At 34.9% G+C, this 19,622-nt stretch overlaps 2 protein-coding genes across 9 annotated transcripts in view; one reads left to right on the forward strand and one right to left on the reverse strand.

Annotated features, from left to right (window-relative positions):
- On the forward strand, window positions 1–16,034 carry LOC129732087 (beta-lactamase-like protein 2 homolog). 4 transcript variants are annotated; one of them, XM_055692599.1, is made up of 6 exons: window positions 1–73; window positions 137–238; window positions 14,722–15,055; window positions 15,116–15,282; window positions 15,340–15,647; window positions 15,705–16,034. In XM_055692599.1, the coding sequence occupies exons 3-6, from the start codon at window positions 14,937–14,939 to the stop codon at window positions 15,960–15,962; spliced, it is 852 nt and encodes a 283-aa protein (XP_055548574.1). In that variant the 5' UTR covers window positions 1–73; window positions 137–238; window positions 14,722–14,936; the 3' UTR covers window positions 15,963–16,034. The 4 variants fall into 4 exon arrangements, with proteins under 4 accessions (XP_055548574.1, XP_055548572.1, XP_055548573.1 ...); XM_055692597.1 differs by having other exon boundaries at window positions 6–238; XM_055692598.1 differs by having other exon boundaries at window positions 8–165.
- The window catches only part of LOC129732086 (protein madd-4), a 588,842-nt gene continuing 574,427 nt past the window's right edge, over window positions 5,208–19,622 (reverse strand). For all 5 annotated transcript variants that reach the window (XM_055692596.1, XM_055692595.1, XM_055692594.1 and 2 more), the window contains 3 exons: window positions 8,803–9,132; window positions 8,583–8,733; window positions 5,208–8,512 (listed from right to left, as the gene is read on the reverse strand). In XM_055692596.1, coding sequence (XP_055548571.1) covers window positions 8,397–8,512; window positions 8,583–8,733; window positions 8,803–9,132 — 597 coding nt within the window. In that variant the 3' untranslated portion in view covers window positions 5,208–8,396. The remainder of the gene's footprint in view (window positions 8,513–8,582; window positions 8,734–8,802; window positions 9,133–19,622) is intronic.

The following is a 19,622-nucleotide window of genomic DNA, read 5'->3' on the forward strand; positions in this document are numbered from 1 at the left end:
CAGCTGTCATCCTGATGCAGAATCTTGGTACGAATATGTAAACATTGTGCAGTTAAAAGTGTTCAAGTGCCGGGTTAGTGAAATTCTGATTTTAAGGAATCAATTGCAGCAGATGAACGTAATTTATTTGTTGCAGGAAGTGAATTACTGGAAAAGTATTTTATGGTAATGAAAACGTTTACAAAAGTATAGTGAAGATCGTCGTCACAAAAAAAAAAAATTTGAGCCCCCCTGAACGGTAAATGTAATCCTTGCAAGGATTTTTGCTGCATTCAACAATTATGTTGAATAATTTAATGGTTGTAGATTTCATATAATCATGAAACTGAGTATACTCAGTTTTATGATTATACAAAATTTAGAATCATGGAATTATTTAACACAGGTCAATCCTTTTCTTGCTGTAGAATAGTGAATGCTGTATATAGGTAAAAGTTGAAAATACCTAAACAATGGTGATAGAGATTATGGATTATAGATTATAGATTATGGAATTTAGAAAGCGGCTCAAATGATAATATACTCTTTTACTCAGTAGCGTAGCTACGGGGGTGCAGTTAGTGCGGTCCGCACCAGGCCCACCACTCAAGGGGGCCCCAAAGTCTTGCGAACACCGAACCGGTCAACATGCTCATCTGAACTCAATCTCATGTATTTGTGCTCGCCACTCTGCTCTCGTGATCCACACGGACAGGGTAAACGTGATACAAGGGTGGGGCTTATTTTCAAAAACATTTAAGGGACCTGCTTTTCCAGGCAAAAAAATTCCTTTGGGTTTAGTAAGCAACATGTAAAAAATTGGTTAAATTTCATTAAGGTCTAGAGGTGGCGCAGAGGGTCTAAAGGTCATATTTGAAACGAAAGCAATTTTTCAACAAAACATTGGGTAAACATTGTGATTTTGTGACTCTCTTGGGCGTGAATTGTGTCCGTTTTGCGTTATATCTAACCGTTTTTGAGATATTCGTAATTTCAGTGTATACCTTTGCAATCTCGGGATATGCGATTATAAGGAAATGCAGAAGATGCCTGTATAGAACACGCCCGGTCCTCGAATATATTCTTTACAACAGACCTCCGTTTGTTAAAAAAATGTTCCTCCGTTTATTAAAATAATGCTTTCGTTTCAGGCCTTTTGCACCACCTCTAGACCTTAATGAAATTTAACCATGTTAAATTTTTTACATGTTGCTTATTGGACACCAAGGAGGTCTTTTTACCTGGGAAAACAGGTCCCGCAAACATTTTTGAAAATGAGCTTCACTCTTATATACTGGAGTGTGCTAAGAAATTAATGGCATTACATAAATTTTTGACCGATAAGCGAGAAGAAATTGAGGAATGTGGTCTAAAGTATGCAGAAGAAAAGTGTACTGAACTAGAAATTGGCCCAGAACCCCAAAAACATGTTCGTCGAAAAAAGAGAATGCCAGGTGAAAAAGAAAGGAAATTGTCACAAGATCTCAACAGATTAATGAACTCGCAAATGAATACGGCTTTTTAACACCCGACATGCTTTTGGATTCATTTAGGTGGAGCTATAGAGCTATTAAATTACATTCATAGGTATAAATTGTTCGATTCGGTTCCAAACGTAAAATTCGCTCTTAGAGTTTTTTCAACGATGGCAAATAGTATTGCAGCTTGCGAAAAAAGCTTCTCTAAGTTAAAGTTGATCAAGAACTATTTGAGGTCAACGATGAGTAACTTGAGATTAACAAACCCTGCCATTTTATCAATCGAACGTGAAATCACTGATTCCATTGATTTTAAATCTGAAATTTCTGATTTTGCCAATCAAAAAGCACGGAAAGCGATTATCTAAATCAACCTAATTTTTGATTTTGCGGAAAACGGAATAAATAAGTAGAAAATATTTTTTTTGTTTGTCTCAATTCTTTTTATGAAAAAAAAAAACTGCCCAGTCATTTTCATGGGGGGCCATTTTTGTTACCGCACCAGGCCCACCAAACCATAGCTACGCTACTGCTTTCACTTAACCCTCTAGTACCCAAATTAATTTTTAGACGGACTTCGAAAAAATCACTATAGAGCCTTATAAACATTTTTTAAGTCCATATTGAAGCTTTTTAGAGGTTTGACTGAAGACCGTCTAGAGGCGGCACTGGGCACTAGAGGATTAAGTTTTCGATGTTTTTCTTTTATTATTATTTTCAAATCTTTTTTTAACCAATCTTCATGAAAAATTTTTTGTTGTATTCAACGAATTCAAAAAACATAAAAGCTTTTAAATTAGAAATGTGTTTATTAGTAATTTTATGATAAAAAATACTTAAAACGTTATTTCATAAGGAAAGTAAAACATAAGAAATTTCAAAACGGTTTTTGAATTTTCATGCTTTTTATTGAATTTCATCAGTTTTCGAAATATGTAGTTTCCTATTAGCTTGAGGAGTGTATCGAAAAGTACTCATAAACTTATAAATAGCGTAGAAGCACCGGTTTTGGCCATAGCACCAGTTTTGATCATGGTAGAATAAAATTGATAATTGGGAAAAAGTATCTTAGATTACTCCTAATTCGAAGTCTCCTATTGAACCTGCTGATACTATTCAACAAAACTATTACAAACTCAAGCAAATAAATATGCGTATTTTAGTTTTAATAAAGGAACTAACTATGCTTTCTCCAGTTCACTATACAGCCTAATGTTAAGGTAGTTTGCAAGCTATTTTTCATAGAGCATAACTTTGTTTAAATTTTCCCATTTCTATAACAAATCTTGTTTGCAGCATCAGGCACAACTTACTACAGCATATGGATAAAAAAGTAGACATTTTGGTGTGATTTTACTCTGCAATATCAAAATTACCTACGACTTACAAAATCGTTCATTGATCCATTCTTGGCCACATATTAATGCAATTCCATGATTCATAATCCTGATATTGGCCGTATGTAAACAAAACCATTGTAACGTATTGATGTTCATGAGAACATGAAATGTATGGAGTTTTTCGGGCTGACATTTTAATCGCATAAGATATGTGAAACTACAAAACTGGTTTGGGATTAGAAATTCTTCGTTTGTTCAGATTATTTACAAATCTGTAACTTCATTTGTATTTACCAAAATTAACGGTTCGGATTCTCAACCTTAACCTGACTATAATAAATGGCACTTGAGTTACCAAAGTTGATGTTAGCAAATAATACGAAAAAGTTTCTATGTGAAAAAAAGAGCGGAAGCTTTTTAATGTAGATCAATGACAGACGAAAAATTAATATAGGTCAATGATGTGATGTCAGTGTTATTAAACATCCTACTACGTTTGAACAAATTCTAACTTGAAGTACTTTGCCCTGCTAGCTATGTGTGAACATAATATCATTATTTAGTTTGATTATTATATATACTGGCGCTTTGGTTAGTTCAAAAACGAAGATTTTTTGCTGTTAAAATATATCTATATGATAAAGTCAAAATATAAAATAAATTCGTGTGACTTCAACTTTTTCGCGAATTGGCCACAATAGGGGACCATAGTGACCAATTTAGAAATGCTATGACCGAAACAGGAGCCTAGAGAAGTTTTTTGATTGGAAAATATGTGAACAATACAACATAATTTGATTATTTAAACACATTGTTAGTGCAGAATATAGGCGATTTCATCCGATTTCCCCGTTGAAATTATTCAATTACATATTTTTCGAAGGAAGAAGGACACATATTTTTCATACATAACATACTATGGCCAAAACCTGTGCTCTTACCCTACTAAATATTCTGCAGAGTAGTCCTTATGCTCCTGCTGCTTACCAATTCTTTTTCAATTCTTTCATGTCCCGGTATACTGTACCTTCCTTTTCGAGTAGGTCATTTATAATTTCCCAGTAATGTTCAATCAATCGCAGTTTGGGATAGTTTGATGAGTTCCTACATATATTTAAACTCAAATAACTCAACATGTTTTAGTGATATTAGTACAAACCTGTAAATGTATTGAAAGCTCTTTTTATCTTCTTTTCAAAACTGCCTAAATATTGAAAATCGGTTGAGAAATGACTGAGTTAAAAAAAATGTATGCCTTGCGGTCCAAAAAACCGCATTTTGACTATAACTTCAGATTTTTGAGGTGTTTGGAAAATTTCTCGTATGAGCGAATGTTACACTCAACAAGACCTACAACCTACGGTAGGTCACTTCAGAAGTTCTTGTGTTTTTTCACCATTTGTAGCACCGCGAAATAATTGTGGGATAGAAGCCAAAAATTCTAGTTTTCTTAAAAAATATATAACTCAGTCAAATATTCACCGATTTTCACGAAACCACTTTTGTTTGATTCGTCATTGAATATAATTTCAAAAGTTTAGTGTATTTGTAGTATCTTTCTCACAAAAACAGGTGGCAAATTTTAAATTAAATTGAAAAATTGCGTGAAAAAAACTAAAAAATTATATTTAAACTCAAATAACTCAAAATGTTTTAGTGATATTAGTACAAACTAGTAGATTTTTTGAAAGCTCTGTTTATTTTCTTTCCAAAACTCAATATTGAAAATCGGTTGAGAAATGACTGAGTTAAAAAAAAGTTAAAAAAAACCGAATTTTGACCATAACTTCAGATTTTGGGGGTGTTTGGAAAATTTCTAGTATGAGCGAATGTTACACTCAACAAGACCTACAACCTACACTAGGTCACTTCTGAAGTTCTAAATCGCTGTAGCACAGTGTTATTAATGTTATAGGCACTCAAAGAAATATTGATTTTTTTTTTCAACAAATTTCCGAAGAATTTAATGTAAAAATATGAGGGCAAATGACGATTGAGATCTTCAACTATGAAACACTAGGATTGCAATTAGATCGATTTGACATCAAGAATACTGTATGAAAAAGTTTCTGTTTGAAAAGCTTTTTTTAATAGCTCCTTTTTTTAAAACAGGTACCTATTCATAAAAGTTTTAGATAATGAAATACTTTATATAAGAAACTTTAGTTCAAAGAAATTGGATTTTTTTCAATAAAATGATTTAATTTTGCATTTATGTTTTCGAAACCTGTTTTTTTTCTGTGCAAGATAAATGGAGGTTTGAGACGGTGAAACAACTTTTTGCTGCTTAATTTTTGAAGAAACGGGAACGTGGCGCAAATAAACACTAGATGTCCAGATTGCTGAAACATTTCTATTTCAACTGTCTGTTCTTTCACATCTACTCGTAACAAAAAAACGCTCAAACATCTCGTTTTAAATAAAAAATATTTTATTCAGTTTCCCTTTCGACTTCATAATTTTTCATAAGTTTTTTTTAACTAATTACCTTTCTAGTAGCAATATATAATTGTAGTTATAATGATAATCATAATACAGTGAAATGTATAGTAATCATAAATAGTGGGATGTGCAGTCCATCCCCGTCCTTAGCTAATAATTAGTCGATTGCAGAAGTTCGCCAAATAGTCGAAAAACCGCAGATTGATCGTTTACAACTAATCGACATTGTTCAACATTTTGCTTCACAGATATCCTTCTTCGCGTTAGTTTTTTTTTGTAATAATTTCCTGTTTTTTTTTTCATTTGTTTTAACAATAAACCTATCAGCAGAAAAATAATATTATCATAGCGTTGCTATGAGTCAGGTTTTTATCAGCGAACTGCTAGCGGGCTTTGAATCCGGCGGTATATTTCATTGAGGAATGGAAGGTGTAACATACATTATTAGTATAATTTTCTTCATCAGAATTTTACTTCTCTGCAACTGTCGTCAGTATTTATTTTCGCTCAAATGGGATGAAATATCACATTTATTGTATGTGCACTACCGCGTGCAGCAACGTAAATATTTATTTTAAGCCGTAGTTTGCAATAATAATGATGTTTCGACCGCCAAGCGGTCGTCAGGTTCTGCTAAAAGCTAGCGAAGTTCCATACAGGAAAGGCTGCTGCTGCTACGCTATCTAGGACGAAAGCTTACTCTGTTGGTTTGTTCGATTCACTACTTATTTGCGTACTTAGTTGGGAAAGGTGCAGTTTTGGTTCACGTAGCAGTCAATGTCTAGCGGGCTAAAAAAATCGGTTTTGGACCTACACAATACAACATAGCTCTAGGCTAGGGAGTGCCCGGTGTGGATTTCTTACCATCCTAGGTGTGGTTCTGCTATACCTTAACGCTAGGGGGGCTCGATTTAGTGTTCTGTGTTTTGTTTTTTTTTCTTTGTTTTTAGTTAGGTAATTTTTTACATATTTCTCGCCGTGTTTGACAATTGATTTGAACTAGATTCTATATAATTTACTTCTCGTTATTCAATTTAATTGTAGTGGTTTGCTAGATTTTTATACTCTTCCAATTTTATTAATTTATTTTCTAACTAACATGTCCTTCTTTTCTTTATTCTTGGTATAAAATTGCTAAGTGTTGTTTGTCGCTCATATTTCTTTCATTAAATTTAACATGCGACACATTTGGTTTTGACAGAACTATATTTTTACCCAGAGAAATTCGCAGTTTGTTTTTGAGTTCTAATTAGCAGAGAAATTTCTGAGCCAACAGACAGTGTATAAATTAGTTTTACCTTTCCGTTTTAACTCCTGCTTTCAAAGGTGAGATTTTTACCTCAGGAAAATTTAACTGTTGTAGTATGAAACATGCAATTGTAGAATCTTGGCATTACTCTGCATTATTGACGAAACGGTAATTTAGCGTTACAATAAAAATTGTAAAATTATTGCAAATACTTTCTACAAGTTTACCAATTATCAACAAATTTCCAGGAAGTAGAAAACTCTCCATCCAGTCTTCTGTTTGGTTTATTTGGCTGGTTGAATGACTCAACAACCGAGTAGTTACGTTAATATGCTTTAATGTTACGTAATGATCGACTGAAAAACCTTCAGGGTTATCATTTCACGTAACTACTCAAAAGTTAAAACGATTTTTTACAACACAGCCATCACCACATGCTTCGTGATTTCACCGTTGATGCTGTCAAATTTTTCTTAAGCTTTTTCCATCCTTGTTAACAGCTGCATCAATACTAACGCGTTTCGGTGACAGTTACACAATCCTTCTGCGCACTAATTGAAAACAATTGCTTAATAGGTTTCTTTTCATAATTGAGTTTTTTTTTCTCGGACGTATCGTTTTTCCATCGTGTTCTACAACTGATTGATTCTGGTTGCTGCTGTGGTTGCTCTACATTAGTGCCATTGGTTTCAATTAATTTCTTTTTATATATTGCTCGAAAACAACCGGACGTGTAATAATTATGCCCAGAACTTGCCACTTCTATGCCTCTATGCTTATCTAGATCTGGTTTTCCTTTTCGTCTGCTCTCGCTTTTGTCAGGTATAGTTATAGAAATAGGGTCTAAAGTGTGATATTCGTAATTCGAAAAAGCTTAAAGTGTAGGTTAATTGTTTTTAAGACTGATCTGGCTTTACGGGTTTTAAAAAGGGTGTGTGTCTTCGAATGTGTGAGTGTACGGGAAAGGGGAGAGAGTTAGTGTATGAATGTTTTTCCGTGTGCGTGTGTGTGTGTTTGCTTTGACTAGTGTATGTGGATGTTAAGATTAAATTGGGGTTTAAAATGCGCAGGCGATGAACAATAAGAATGTAATGATCGTTTAAGATTAGTGTCTAGAGTCAAAACAACTCAGATATAGGAATTTCTTGGCATTTAAAATATAAACTAATGCGACGGCTCGAATGTAATGTTAATGACTTTTACGTGTATGAGTGTTGAGTGGTTATAACAATTCGGAGGAACAATTCGTAGCGTTTTAGAGGTGAAAATACTTTTTCAAATACAGTTTCGTTCTTTGTCTCCACAACGTGTTCTTGGTTTGGCAATTTTTCTGATTCTTAAATGTTTCGAAAGCCAAAATGGTTGATAGTCTGAACTTAAAAATTAACCTTCTCATTTGCTTAGATTATGCTAAAGATACTTTCCCGTTTATTCTAATATCAGCATTCTTGAATTTTAAATTCTCCTGTCCCGTGGTGAGCTCACTACTATTTACAACAGTTTTTTTTTTCATTTCTTAAATAGTATTACTAATAAATAAACATATTTCTGTTAAAGCACAGTAAATGACGTATCTCCCCTAATATATCCGGTTCATTGGCATAGCCTGCAGCTTATTTAATTAGCTTAACTCATATTAAATACAATGTTATAATATAATATACAATTGTCCTGTTTTGAAATTTTCACATTTCCGGAGTGTATTATTTTCCCTTTGGGGACCATCGAATTCAAGTCCCTATTTAACGGTTTTCGGTACAAGTCGATTTGGTAGGATTGTAATTTCCATTATAAGGTAGGTAGTTTCAGTGCTAGAAGAATCAGTTTGTACGACAGCTGGACTTCTGCTCTTCCGTAACAGCACTGGTTATTTGGTTCCTCGTGTCAACTGCGTTGCTGAGTACATCATTAGTAAATATTAAACCTACAGGTTTTGCAGCACTGTTGCTGGTAACGGTGAAGTCTACATAGACCCATGGATTTTACATTTTTACAGTACCTCGATAAGTCTTTGCACTCTGATACTGCGCAGACGAGGGAAGAACATGAAAAATTAAATACTTTCCAAAGAAACTGTATCGCATCTATACTCACGGTTAGAAATACAAGGTGGTCCTTTACAAACTTTCATGACTGCCGGCCTGGGTTGATCCTTACAGGCATTACCGGCCGGCTTTTTTGTACCATACCATACGCACTGCAGTATTCGGTACTTAATTCCCTGACCACCGCAGGCGGAATTGCACTGAAACAAAAAAGCATATCATTAATTGAACCTACAACACGAAACCTTCTCAGCCCGAAACGGACTTACTTCCGACCAGGGTTCCACCCGCCAGACGCCTTTACACATCTCATTGTAACACTCCTGCTTGGTGACAGGCCGCTCCTGTTCGTCACATTTGTCGCTGTGGCTGATGTTGGCAAACTTGCAGAAAACATCTCGCTTCTGGAGGGCCGTGTGCCAGCTGAAACATTTGGACTGTAGACAGACGGACCACTCGGTGGTTACCCAGCGGGGACACTCGACATTGCCGCACTTTTCCACCGTTTCTGGTATCACCAGACCGGCGTCCTCGCACAGGCTGTTGTCCACCGTGTGGCTGGAGTTGGTTAGCTTGACCATGCAGTGGGCTGATCGAAGCTGAAATGGTAACAAAAACAAGTACCAAATAAATAAATGACATCTGGTGCAACAGGATGTTTCGTCATTTGCTATCTATGTAGTAGAGTGGCAATGGAAATGGACTTTTCGAATTTCACAATTCGCACCGTTGAAAAAAAGCACTGATAGGTTTATGAATCTGCCGGTATCGATTTTTTTGAAGCATTTGTCTTAGAAATACATGTATGCGACCATCGGATTGTATAAAACTATGCAATATGGGTCTTTTCGGAACAGGGATGATGCCCAAGGCAGTAAATAAACTTTGGATGTCATCTCAAAAACCAAGATGGCGACTTCTGATTTATGGGAAACAACCTAAAGTGACCAAATGTCATTCAGTATCAGTACTCCTGGCTTCGGGATAATGCTCAGAAGCGGGGATTCAACACTAGACGTCATTTTCAAATCCAAGATGGCCGATTCCGACTTTTAGAAAACCGCTGAAAATGTTCAAGTACTAAGGGTAAACAAAAATTAGGTTACAACTTTAAAACATTTGTTAGGTCTTTCGTAGAGAGTGGAGTGTAATAAAATATGATGACGTTTTCAAGAAATATGAAAAATCGTGATGTGAAGAGATGGAACTTTTGATGTAGAGCTACGTTTTTCTTCAGCCTACCACATAAGGGTGTAAATTGAAAATCTATTAACGGAGAGGGGACGAAGTTAATCCCTTTTGAAATGCTTATAAGGCGGTTTGTTATCAACCGATTTTCTGGCTGGTTGCTGGCTTACTACAAATAGAGAATTTGTGAAATTCAATCGCTCATTTCGTTGAGATAGGTGCGCCGAGTAGGTAGAGCGTTGCAATGTGTACTTCTGGCTGGTTAGACCGCATCGCATACTGCAGCGGTAACAGATGTTATGTTATTATTTCAAAATGCTTTTTATCTTACTAGTACTGAATGGTTTCGTAATCCTCTGTCCAGCCTTATTATAGACAGGGCCGGATTTAGGTGCTGGGGGGGCCCGGGGCAGAAAATTTCGTGGGGCCCTCTTTTCTGAATAAATTTAATGGTGAGAAATTATCAATTTTCGGGACGAATCAAGAGTCATTCCATTCTACTTCGCACATCGATTCTGATAGCCCATTTCTGGTTTCGCTGAAACTTTTCACAGTTGTTTCTTTTTGATAAAGGAGTCATTTTATGACAGCAGTTCTTTATGTAAACTCACGACTGCTGCTTCAATATGGCCCATTCAAAATAGTGACTGATGGATAAAAATTTCTATATCAGAAAAACGGCTTGTTTGATTGAAATATTGCCTTCAGCAAAGTTGTAGGTAATTAAAATTGTGTGGTTTTAGAAAAAAGGTATTCACTGCAAAAAATTTTTTTGTGTGCCAAATTTTCCAAATTGCCACGAAATATTAAACGTCTCAAAAAATACCATTTTAAAAAAAATTTAAACGTTGAAGATGACAATATGTACTAATATTTGTCAAAATTTGATGATGGTAACATGAAAAACAAAAAAGTTATGAACGTTTGAGTATTTTGACATTTTCACCCTGAACTGTTTTTTGACTGGTTTTTTCAGCTACACATAACAATGACGAAAGTTTATCACCAAGAGCATAAAACCAACCCAACGCACTGTTTTTGTACTACAATCGATCATTTTTATACTGGCTCTGTTGAAATTGAATATGCGTAACTCACCGGCGAACCCTGTTATTAGATGGCTGTAAAAATAAGACGAACACACAAGGTAACCAATTTATACAGTACGTGTTTATATCAAGTAAATCCTGGTTTAGAGAACTGGAAGTTGAGAGATTGCGCAGAGACAGGTTTCGCTATTAGTCTTGACCTGAGACAATCCACGTTACTTCGAAAATTAATGCTAATATTTTCGATTAGCGGCTTAGCGATTAGCGTCGCTAAATTTTCGGTTAGCGGTGCCCACCACTGCATTTGGTTGTTTCCCAGAAACCAGAAGTCGCCATGTTGGCTTTTAACATGACATCTAAAGTTTATGTCGTGCCTTGGACATCATCCCGGTTCCGAAAAGACCCATATTGCATGGTTTTGGTCTTTTTTTTTTCTTTTTTGACACTGAAAAGAACTCATAGTTTATATGGAAATCTTGCTTAGATACAGCAGTAAAATGAGATATGTTTATTTGAATTTGTTTTCTAACCAGAAATTGCGTTCCAACTTCAATTCATATCAAATCTTTTATGCTGTCGAAGAAAATTTTCTCTAAAAACGTAAAATAGTTTAGAATGATTTGACCGGACCATTCTGGTGATATTTACAAACCGTAAATCGAACTTAGTTGCCATTTTGAATCTTCTCAGAGACACATTATTTCCAAAGAGCTATTTCATTAGTGTTAGATAAAAGTTATTAACATAGATATAATATAATCTATCGACGGGTCGTAAGTTAGGGTCCTGGGTGGAGTCGCCTCCCCGGGCGTCGGTGATTGGCACTACAACAGTGGCGGAACTAGACCGACGGAAAATAAGCGAGGATAAAAAAAAATTGGTAATCTTAGCGTCTATCATTCAAAGAATTTGCGATCACTTCAGAATGCAGCAATGCGAGCGTTACAACGAACAGCTTTATGTAGTTTTACGTCAATCTTGCGGTCGTGACTTTGCAAACAACTTTTCTGTTATTTGTTACTACAGGAAGTAGTGCCGCTGCACCTCACGCTGACGCTACTACCACCATAATCGCTATTGGTACCCGCCGCAGCTACCGCTGCTGTTATCTACCGCCGCTATCCTCTGTCACTACTGCTGCAACTTAGTTAAAACCGTCCTAGTGGCCATCCTCTAGTAAACTTATGGTTTGATTATTGATTTCTTTCAAAATAACTTTAATCGATTGATTGGTTTAAGCAGAAACAGGTTCTTAAATGGCCCAAAAAGTGCATTTCCGCCAGAGATGCCAGAACTATTTCGTGTAAATCCGTAGATTCTACGGATTTTCCATTATGGTAACATTTCGACTGACAAGTGAAAATTTGTGTGAATAATCAAACGACGGGAGTACATAATTTTGTTGGCAGCTACAGCCATATTTTCAAATGGGATTGAATCGCGGAAGAATTCTTTTTTAATTTTTAAATATGTTGACGCCGGTGTAGTAAACGGAAAAAATCCGTGGTTTCCCGTACATATTTTCAAAAATTCATGAAATATGCTCATTAATCCGTATATTTCTAAAATTGAAAAAATAAATCCTTAGATCTATGGATAAATCCGAAGATCTGGCAAGCCTGATTCCTGGTTTACTAGGTATATAATTCTGTCGACCGTGCTAGAGAAAGTAAGCATTAAGGGACCAAACAGAGGTCGAAATCTGCGTTTCAACTAAGCTTGACAATTTTCAATCCAGTCTACCACGAGCCGTGAGAGCGGATAGGTTCGACACATGACTGTTTCCAACCTAAATGACTTATGGTCAACTGACGACCATTATTTGTTTGAATGAAACTTTGCACACGGTTCAGCAGATTGCATATTTTTCACAGGTGGAGAAACTTTTCAGACTCAGTATCAATTTCCTAAAAGGGTGTATGCATTTTTGCGTAGGTTATCATTTCAAAGCATCTCTCAGAAAGCTTTGGTAGTACAAAGAAACTATTTTAAAGAGAATTTTAGGTAACAAATGCAACTTTGTAAGAAGCATACACGGTGCAAAAAAAATGTTTTTTTAGTGCATAAATTTCTAAATAAACCCTAAATTTTGATTTGAAATTTTGATAAAGAAACCTGAAGTTATAATAAAACTTTTGATAAAAAGTCCAGGACGGAGAAATGAAAAATAATTTTTTATTGTAGTTAAAGTTTCAATTCAAAATATATTTATAAATTAAATTGATATTTAAAAATACCAATTTCGTCAATAATTTGAAATATTTGTAGAATCCAAATGATAAATGCTAAAAGGTCCAACAAATTTTGTTGAATGATTGATTAAAATCATATTCCAATGCAATATGATTTAAAAAGAAAAAAAAAACAATGTATTTGTTTTTATTAAGTTTGCTGAAGACGCCAAACCGATCAAACAAAACGTTCTGTCTCAAAAATTATTTGCATTTAATACCTTTTTCACAAATTAGTCATGATTGAAAAATATTTTGATAGCACAAAATATCATGTTTTGAGCCCATGAGATCATCTGTAATGTTTCAACCAAATCAAAACTAACAATTAATAATAATATTAAAATTGAAACAACTTATATGAATGTGCTCCTAATTTGTCTTGATGCATGCGGCTGATGGTGTCAAGATTCTACACATACAGGTCGGACTCGATTATATATAGTCTCCGATTTTTTTCACTATATATAATCGAATTTTCTACATAATCGAATCAGAGAAAAAAAAAGTTTTATATTTATTTTTCATAAATTATTTGTTGTTCGAATAAATAAGAAAAAATTTATTTTTGATTCATCCACCTAAAAGTCAGAAAACACATTCCTTACAAAAAATATATATCTTGTACTTATTCCTGCTGTAATTGCAGTCAAATGAAAAGAAAAATTATTTTAAAAAAATTATAAAAGTGTATGTAGATTTGTCAACTTGTTGGTATTTAATTTATCAAATTTTTAAAAATATTTTTTTTTTCATTTATTTTATTTTTGAAGTTATTTTCATTCAGGTATTTTCGTTTAAGTATTTTTAGTTTTTTTTATTTTTAAATTTTTTGAGACAATTTTCAAAATTAATTTTTTAATTTTTTTTCTATTTTTTCCCTTTTTATCAAGCCTTACGTGTTTTGTAGATACACTAAAGTCATTTTTCACGCGGGGGTTACATGCCGCGTATAAAAAAACGCGTAAATTCAGGTTCCGCGTAAAAAAAACCACGTGAAAAACCGCGTAATAATAGACCTTAGTGTATTCTCTTACGATATATTAGCTCTAGATAAGTATATTTGAAATTCAAGAAATTTTTTTTTTGCTTTTATGTATAATCGAGTCTAAAATAATATATAATCGAATCATATATAATCGAGTCAATATATAATGGAGTCTCTATATAATCGAGTCCGACCTGTACTTACAAAGACGGTGCAGTGCTGTTTCAATTTATTTAAATAAAGACATATTTTTAATACGGGTAGAAAATAGATCGATCTTCTATATATAATACAGTTTTTGCCAATTGTGCATGTAGCGGATGAATATTGGAGTTTGTAGGCCATTTTTCGAGATAAAAACCGATTTTTCTTCGCGGAATCGTTATCCAATGCAAGTATCGATATGAAATATCAAACAAAAACGTTGTTACTAGTATCATCGCTGCATCGCACAATACTATTCTTATCTGTTCAAAGTACGAACATACGTAGACGATAACAGAAGAGAAATATAACGTTACGTCTTCTCATTTATGCTGCATCACTCTCATAAAACAGCTGTACTGGCATAATTGTCCCATACTATGAACAAACGAAATTAGAAAAAAAAATGCAATCAAAATTTGAACAAATGTTTTATAATTTCACTGTTAGGATTAATTTTTCTTTAATCCGTTTCACAGGTAGTTTTATGCAGTTGGATAACCGACATTATTTCGATTTTTTTTCTAGAACAAAAGTGGCATCCACCGGCAACCAGCAGACAGTTGATAACAACAATACTAGTAACGAGTGTAATGATGACGGCAGTGAAAAGATGAACTATTTCGGTGTTCGCTATTTTAGTAGCATTTGTTATTATGTGATTGTGGATACAGATTAGTTTCGGAAAAAAAAATCGAACAGTTTGAAGTTATTATCATTACCGGCTTGTTACACGTGTTAATATGGCAGCAATTCCGTATATTACGGAGATTTCATCCAAGCTGATTCGGATTCTTGGCTGTAACCCGGGGCCTATGACACTGCAGGGAACCAATACGTATATTGTAGGATCCGGTCGAAAGTATTTTATCATTTCATATGTTTAATAAGTACACTTTCAACAGTGCTTGTAATTTTGTAGGCGAATATTGATTGATGCTGGCGATGCCGATGTACCGGACTACATAGGCCACCTCAAACAAGTTCTCAGGGATAAGCAATTTCAAATCAACGACATAATAGTGACTCACTGGCATCACGACCATTTGGGAGGAGTGGATGATGTGCTAAATGCAATTGACAACAAAGGTACTCAGTCGTAGCTGTGAACGGATTGAATAATTAATTTGATTTCGTTCGTTTTAGATTCCTGCAGAGTATGGAAATATCCCCGCTCGGATGCTACTGAATCATTCTCGAAAGTGAGTACATTGAAGAACGGCCAGGTTTTTGATATTGAAGGAGCGAAATTGGAAGTAGTCCATACCCCGGGGCATACAACAGATCACGTAATAGTTGTGCTGCGTGAAGAGCAGGCTGTTTTCAGTGGAGACTGTATTCTTGGTGAAGGATACACTGTTTTCGAAAACCTGGATGATTATATCAAAAGCTTACAGGTGATTCAAAGTTTTCAACCGGTTGTCATATATCCCGGACATGGAAACATTATTCCCGTAAGTTAATGAAGAGGTTCCTATAAGCACAGTGATTAATCTGTTGGCTTCTTCTAGGACCCAATGACGCGTATTTCACAGTACATACACCATCGAATGGAACGTGAGGCCCAAATTATGGCCGTTTTCAAAAAGCATCCAAATGATGAGTTTACCGAAATGGATTTGGTGAAGAGGATCTACACCGATACGCCGGAACAATTGTGGCCAGCGGCGGCCATTAATGTGAACCATCATTTGCAAAAGCTTGCGACGGAAAACAAGTTAGTCTTTGGTGGTAACTACTGGAAGCTTGTTCCGTCTTCTTCATTGTAGAAACTAGTAAAAATAGCGAAATTGTGTTAAATATACGTTAAAATATAATAGAAGTTGTTTGACTATGTAAAATTAACTGTCTTTCTTAATTCCAAGACCAACAAGTTACGTGGCGTCTGCCACGAGTTTCCCTTTTATGGCAACAAAGAAAGAGAGAACCTAAAGTAATTTAAGGTGATGATAGAATTGATATACCTAAGTCAAATATATTTTTGAAACTTTTTGGTCCCATGTTTCAATAAGTTAAAGTTCACCTCAGCTATCATGGAAATACTCTATAAAGTAATGAGGAATAATAGAACGCAAAACATCATTTCAATTTCCTTACCGAAGAAAGGTTATAATTACTGCGCTTCGAACATCGAACGAGTGCAAGTGTGTGTATGTGTGTTCTTATCCAACCCACATTCAGTCGAGTCGAAAAGAAATAACCGGCAGCCTGATATATTATACTTCCTTCCGCTTTGATTCCAAGCATCTTCTAAAAATGCCCAACCTGAATCCAGGTTTTTTTACCAACCTCATGCTCAATTTAGATACTTCCAAGAATAAAAGTCTACCGAAGCACATTAAAAGCTTAGGTTCATTTTTACTTACAAATCTGTTATTTTTAGCCTAATTACCATTTTTCATCTGAATGCTATCAAACATGTACAGATCGCCTCGGTCTTCTGCTAAACAATTTGAACTATATCTTTCTTGAGCCGTGTCTAATAAACTGTAGTGAAAAAAAGCTATGTTTCATTAATTTCATGATATTAGCGTTATTTTTTTGCATGGAGGTTCTTTATAATGCAGAGTATCTTCCTGAAAAAGATTAGTTCTCTATAATTTAATTAAAGCGATGATTGGACAAAGTTGACGATAATAGAGTCGATACCTTAATTACAAAAAAATTGTGAAAGTTTCAAGTCGTCGTTATTTTTTGCTGAAAAGATATGGGCTTTTGAAGTCGGTGCCGCACATTTTCACGGTTTTACGTCTTCTCCTTCTGTTTCTTCTGTTTGAAGAGCTTCGTATTGATTATGTTTGGGTCAATTCCTTTTTCAAATTCGGATATATCAATATATAATTTTGCAAGAACAGGAAATTACTAAGTAGATTCTTACATTGTATGAAAAACCACCATTTAAAAATCTCATAAAACGGCTTTGCATATTACTACCTCAACTGAGTTTTCAACACAAAAAAACATTTGGAGAACTCAGAAACAGATTTCCTTTCAGCAATCTATGCTCGATGGTCTGTATCTGTAGAACTTCGAGCATTTTGTACACAAAAAGTCGCTAACTGTAGTTTGTAAAGTTGTATCAAATTCACATAAATTTGCAAAGCATAACTCTTCGTGAAAATCTGAGTTTCTGTACTTCAAGAAAACTTTTTATGTTATTTGACGGTTTTATTTTAAGAATCACATGCAAATGGTTTCGAAGATGTTTGTATATTGGAGCTCAAAGACTGGGTTAATTTTTATTCAGATGCCGTTGCTGATATATTGCATCTCTGTACTTCGGGCTTCAAAAGGCTATTACAAATTTCATTTTAATTATATGTCAGCCACCCCTTCCCCCTTCCTTCAAAAATATTGAAAATTGGATGGGGAAGGAAAAAACTCAAGCCTCTTTGTTGTTATATGATAAAAACATATCACCAATCCTGATCCAATTCAGCCATTCTAGAGTGTAAAATTTGATACAAGAAACATTTTTTGAAAATTCATGTTCTTGATTTAATGGAAGAAAGATGAGGATGAGTGCCTATGTGCACAAACAAAGGCTTGACGTAGGACGACGCAAATTGTTATTCCTTAAACTCTTGAGATATATGTGTCATCGGCTTCGTTCGAAAATGGCACAAATCAAAATTCATAGTTTCGAGAAAAACGGGTTTGAAAATTTGTGTTGAACATAATCTTTTCCATTTTCACGAAAATTTCAAACTTTAAAACTTCCCACTTTCATCAAACCTATTTAGATCTTTTACGTACAAATAATGAGCAAGTATGAGTTAAAACTGCATTTTCCCTAGCTTTGTGAGGAAATCTTGAGTTGAGCAGTAAAGGCATTTTTACTCATTACTCTGGATTTTTTATTGCAATTTTTGAAGCGGGTCTTTGTGGCACGAAACTTGACAGCATTCGGCATCGTTTACCATCAACAACTGAAAAATGCAAAATTTTGAGTTGTGCTAGTTTCAAATGAAATCGATGATGTCGAGATATGAGTGAGGACCGTTTTTTTGGTTTGTGTTGACGAAAACTGTGAAAAAGCGATCGTCAATCACAGTACAAAACTGGCGTATTGTGCTGAGAATGCCGAATTTAGGAAATTTATTAAACTTCATTTAAACAAAAGTATATCAATTGGTTTACTACCTTTTTATCGGTCAGCACTTGTATTAGACTGTTGAACTGAGTTAGCCAATTGATGTTTATTCAAGGATTTTTCTATGTCGAGAGGTATTTTATGTATTCGTAAGACAGCTAGTTAATCTGAGTTGGCCCGTTTTCTTCGATTAGTTAAAATAGGCGCCGTTCCATACCCTACATCAAAGATAACTAGACAAGAAACCTAACTTCTAGTTTTTTCATACATTTTGCTCACGATACCTTCACAACAGTTAGTGCTGCCATCTGATGACTTAAATGCGCATCAAACTGTGGTAATTAGCAATTAGCACGATGAGTGCATAGTCCGCCAGATGGAAATTAAAACTAGATGGCAGCACTATATAAGGATATCAAAAATCAGATAACAGCACCATGCAAGGATATTGAAAATTAGGTGGTGAGACCGTACAAGGATATTGAAAAAAATCGCTTTACCTTTCGCCACCTTGCCGTCAAGCTCAAATTAAAAAGCAAGGCCTTGGTGCTACATTCCGTATCGGAACTCGACCTTCTGTTTATTATACACAGACTTCGCAGCCAACTGTTAAGTGTACAGGACAATTGCGGGGCTAGCGCTACGATCCTACTGACAGTAACAATTTTCCCGAGGCGAGACTCGAACCTACGACGACTGGTTTGTTAGGGCCATTTTCAGGACTGAGAATCAGTGTAAATCAATTTTTGTTAATAACCAACAATCAAATACAAACTTGGTAAGTGTCCGAATGTGCCCCATGAACGAAGTTACATTGCCCCAACACCATCCGAAGAAAAATTTTAATTTAATCTAATAAATAAGATATTTGTTTCCCCGTTGTTATGACGTCTTTTCATTACATATTAGTTACAAACTAAGGTGGTGTACTTGAATTTCTAAATCTCTCACAAAGAAATTAGAGAAATCCTAACAACTTCAAGCTCAAACGATAGAAAACATGTATGAAAAATGGCATGGTGTTGTTTTCGTAAGTTATAAACAACCAAGAGCTGTCAATTATATGGTAGCTGTTGGTGGAAGGGCTGCCAACTTACTTATATTTTTTGTTTGGTTGAAAATTGCACCATTTGCTTTTTTTAACTTCTGCCCTAAACTGCCCCCGTCCGAAACTGCTCCCCTTTCCCCTATAAAATTTAGTTCGACTTTCGTTCACGCACTGCGACATTCATGTCCGCTGCATACTGCAAGAGTCAAGTATCTTGTACAAGTCATCTATGCTTACTTTCTAATTAAATACTGAATAAAATGTCTGTGCTTCTTGTGAAACTAAGAG

The sequence above is a fragment of the Wyeomyia smithii genome, chromosome 3, assembly GCF_029784165.1.
Source record: "Wyeomyia smithii strain HCP4-BCI-WySm-NY-G18 chromosome 3, ASM2978416v1, whole genome shotgun sequence".
Classification (NCBI taxonomy): Eukaryota; Metazoa; Arthropoda; class Insecta; order Diptera; family Culicidae; genus Wyeomyia; species Wyeomyia smithii.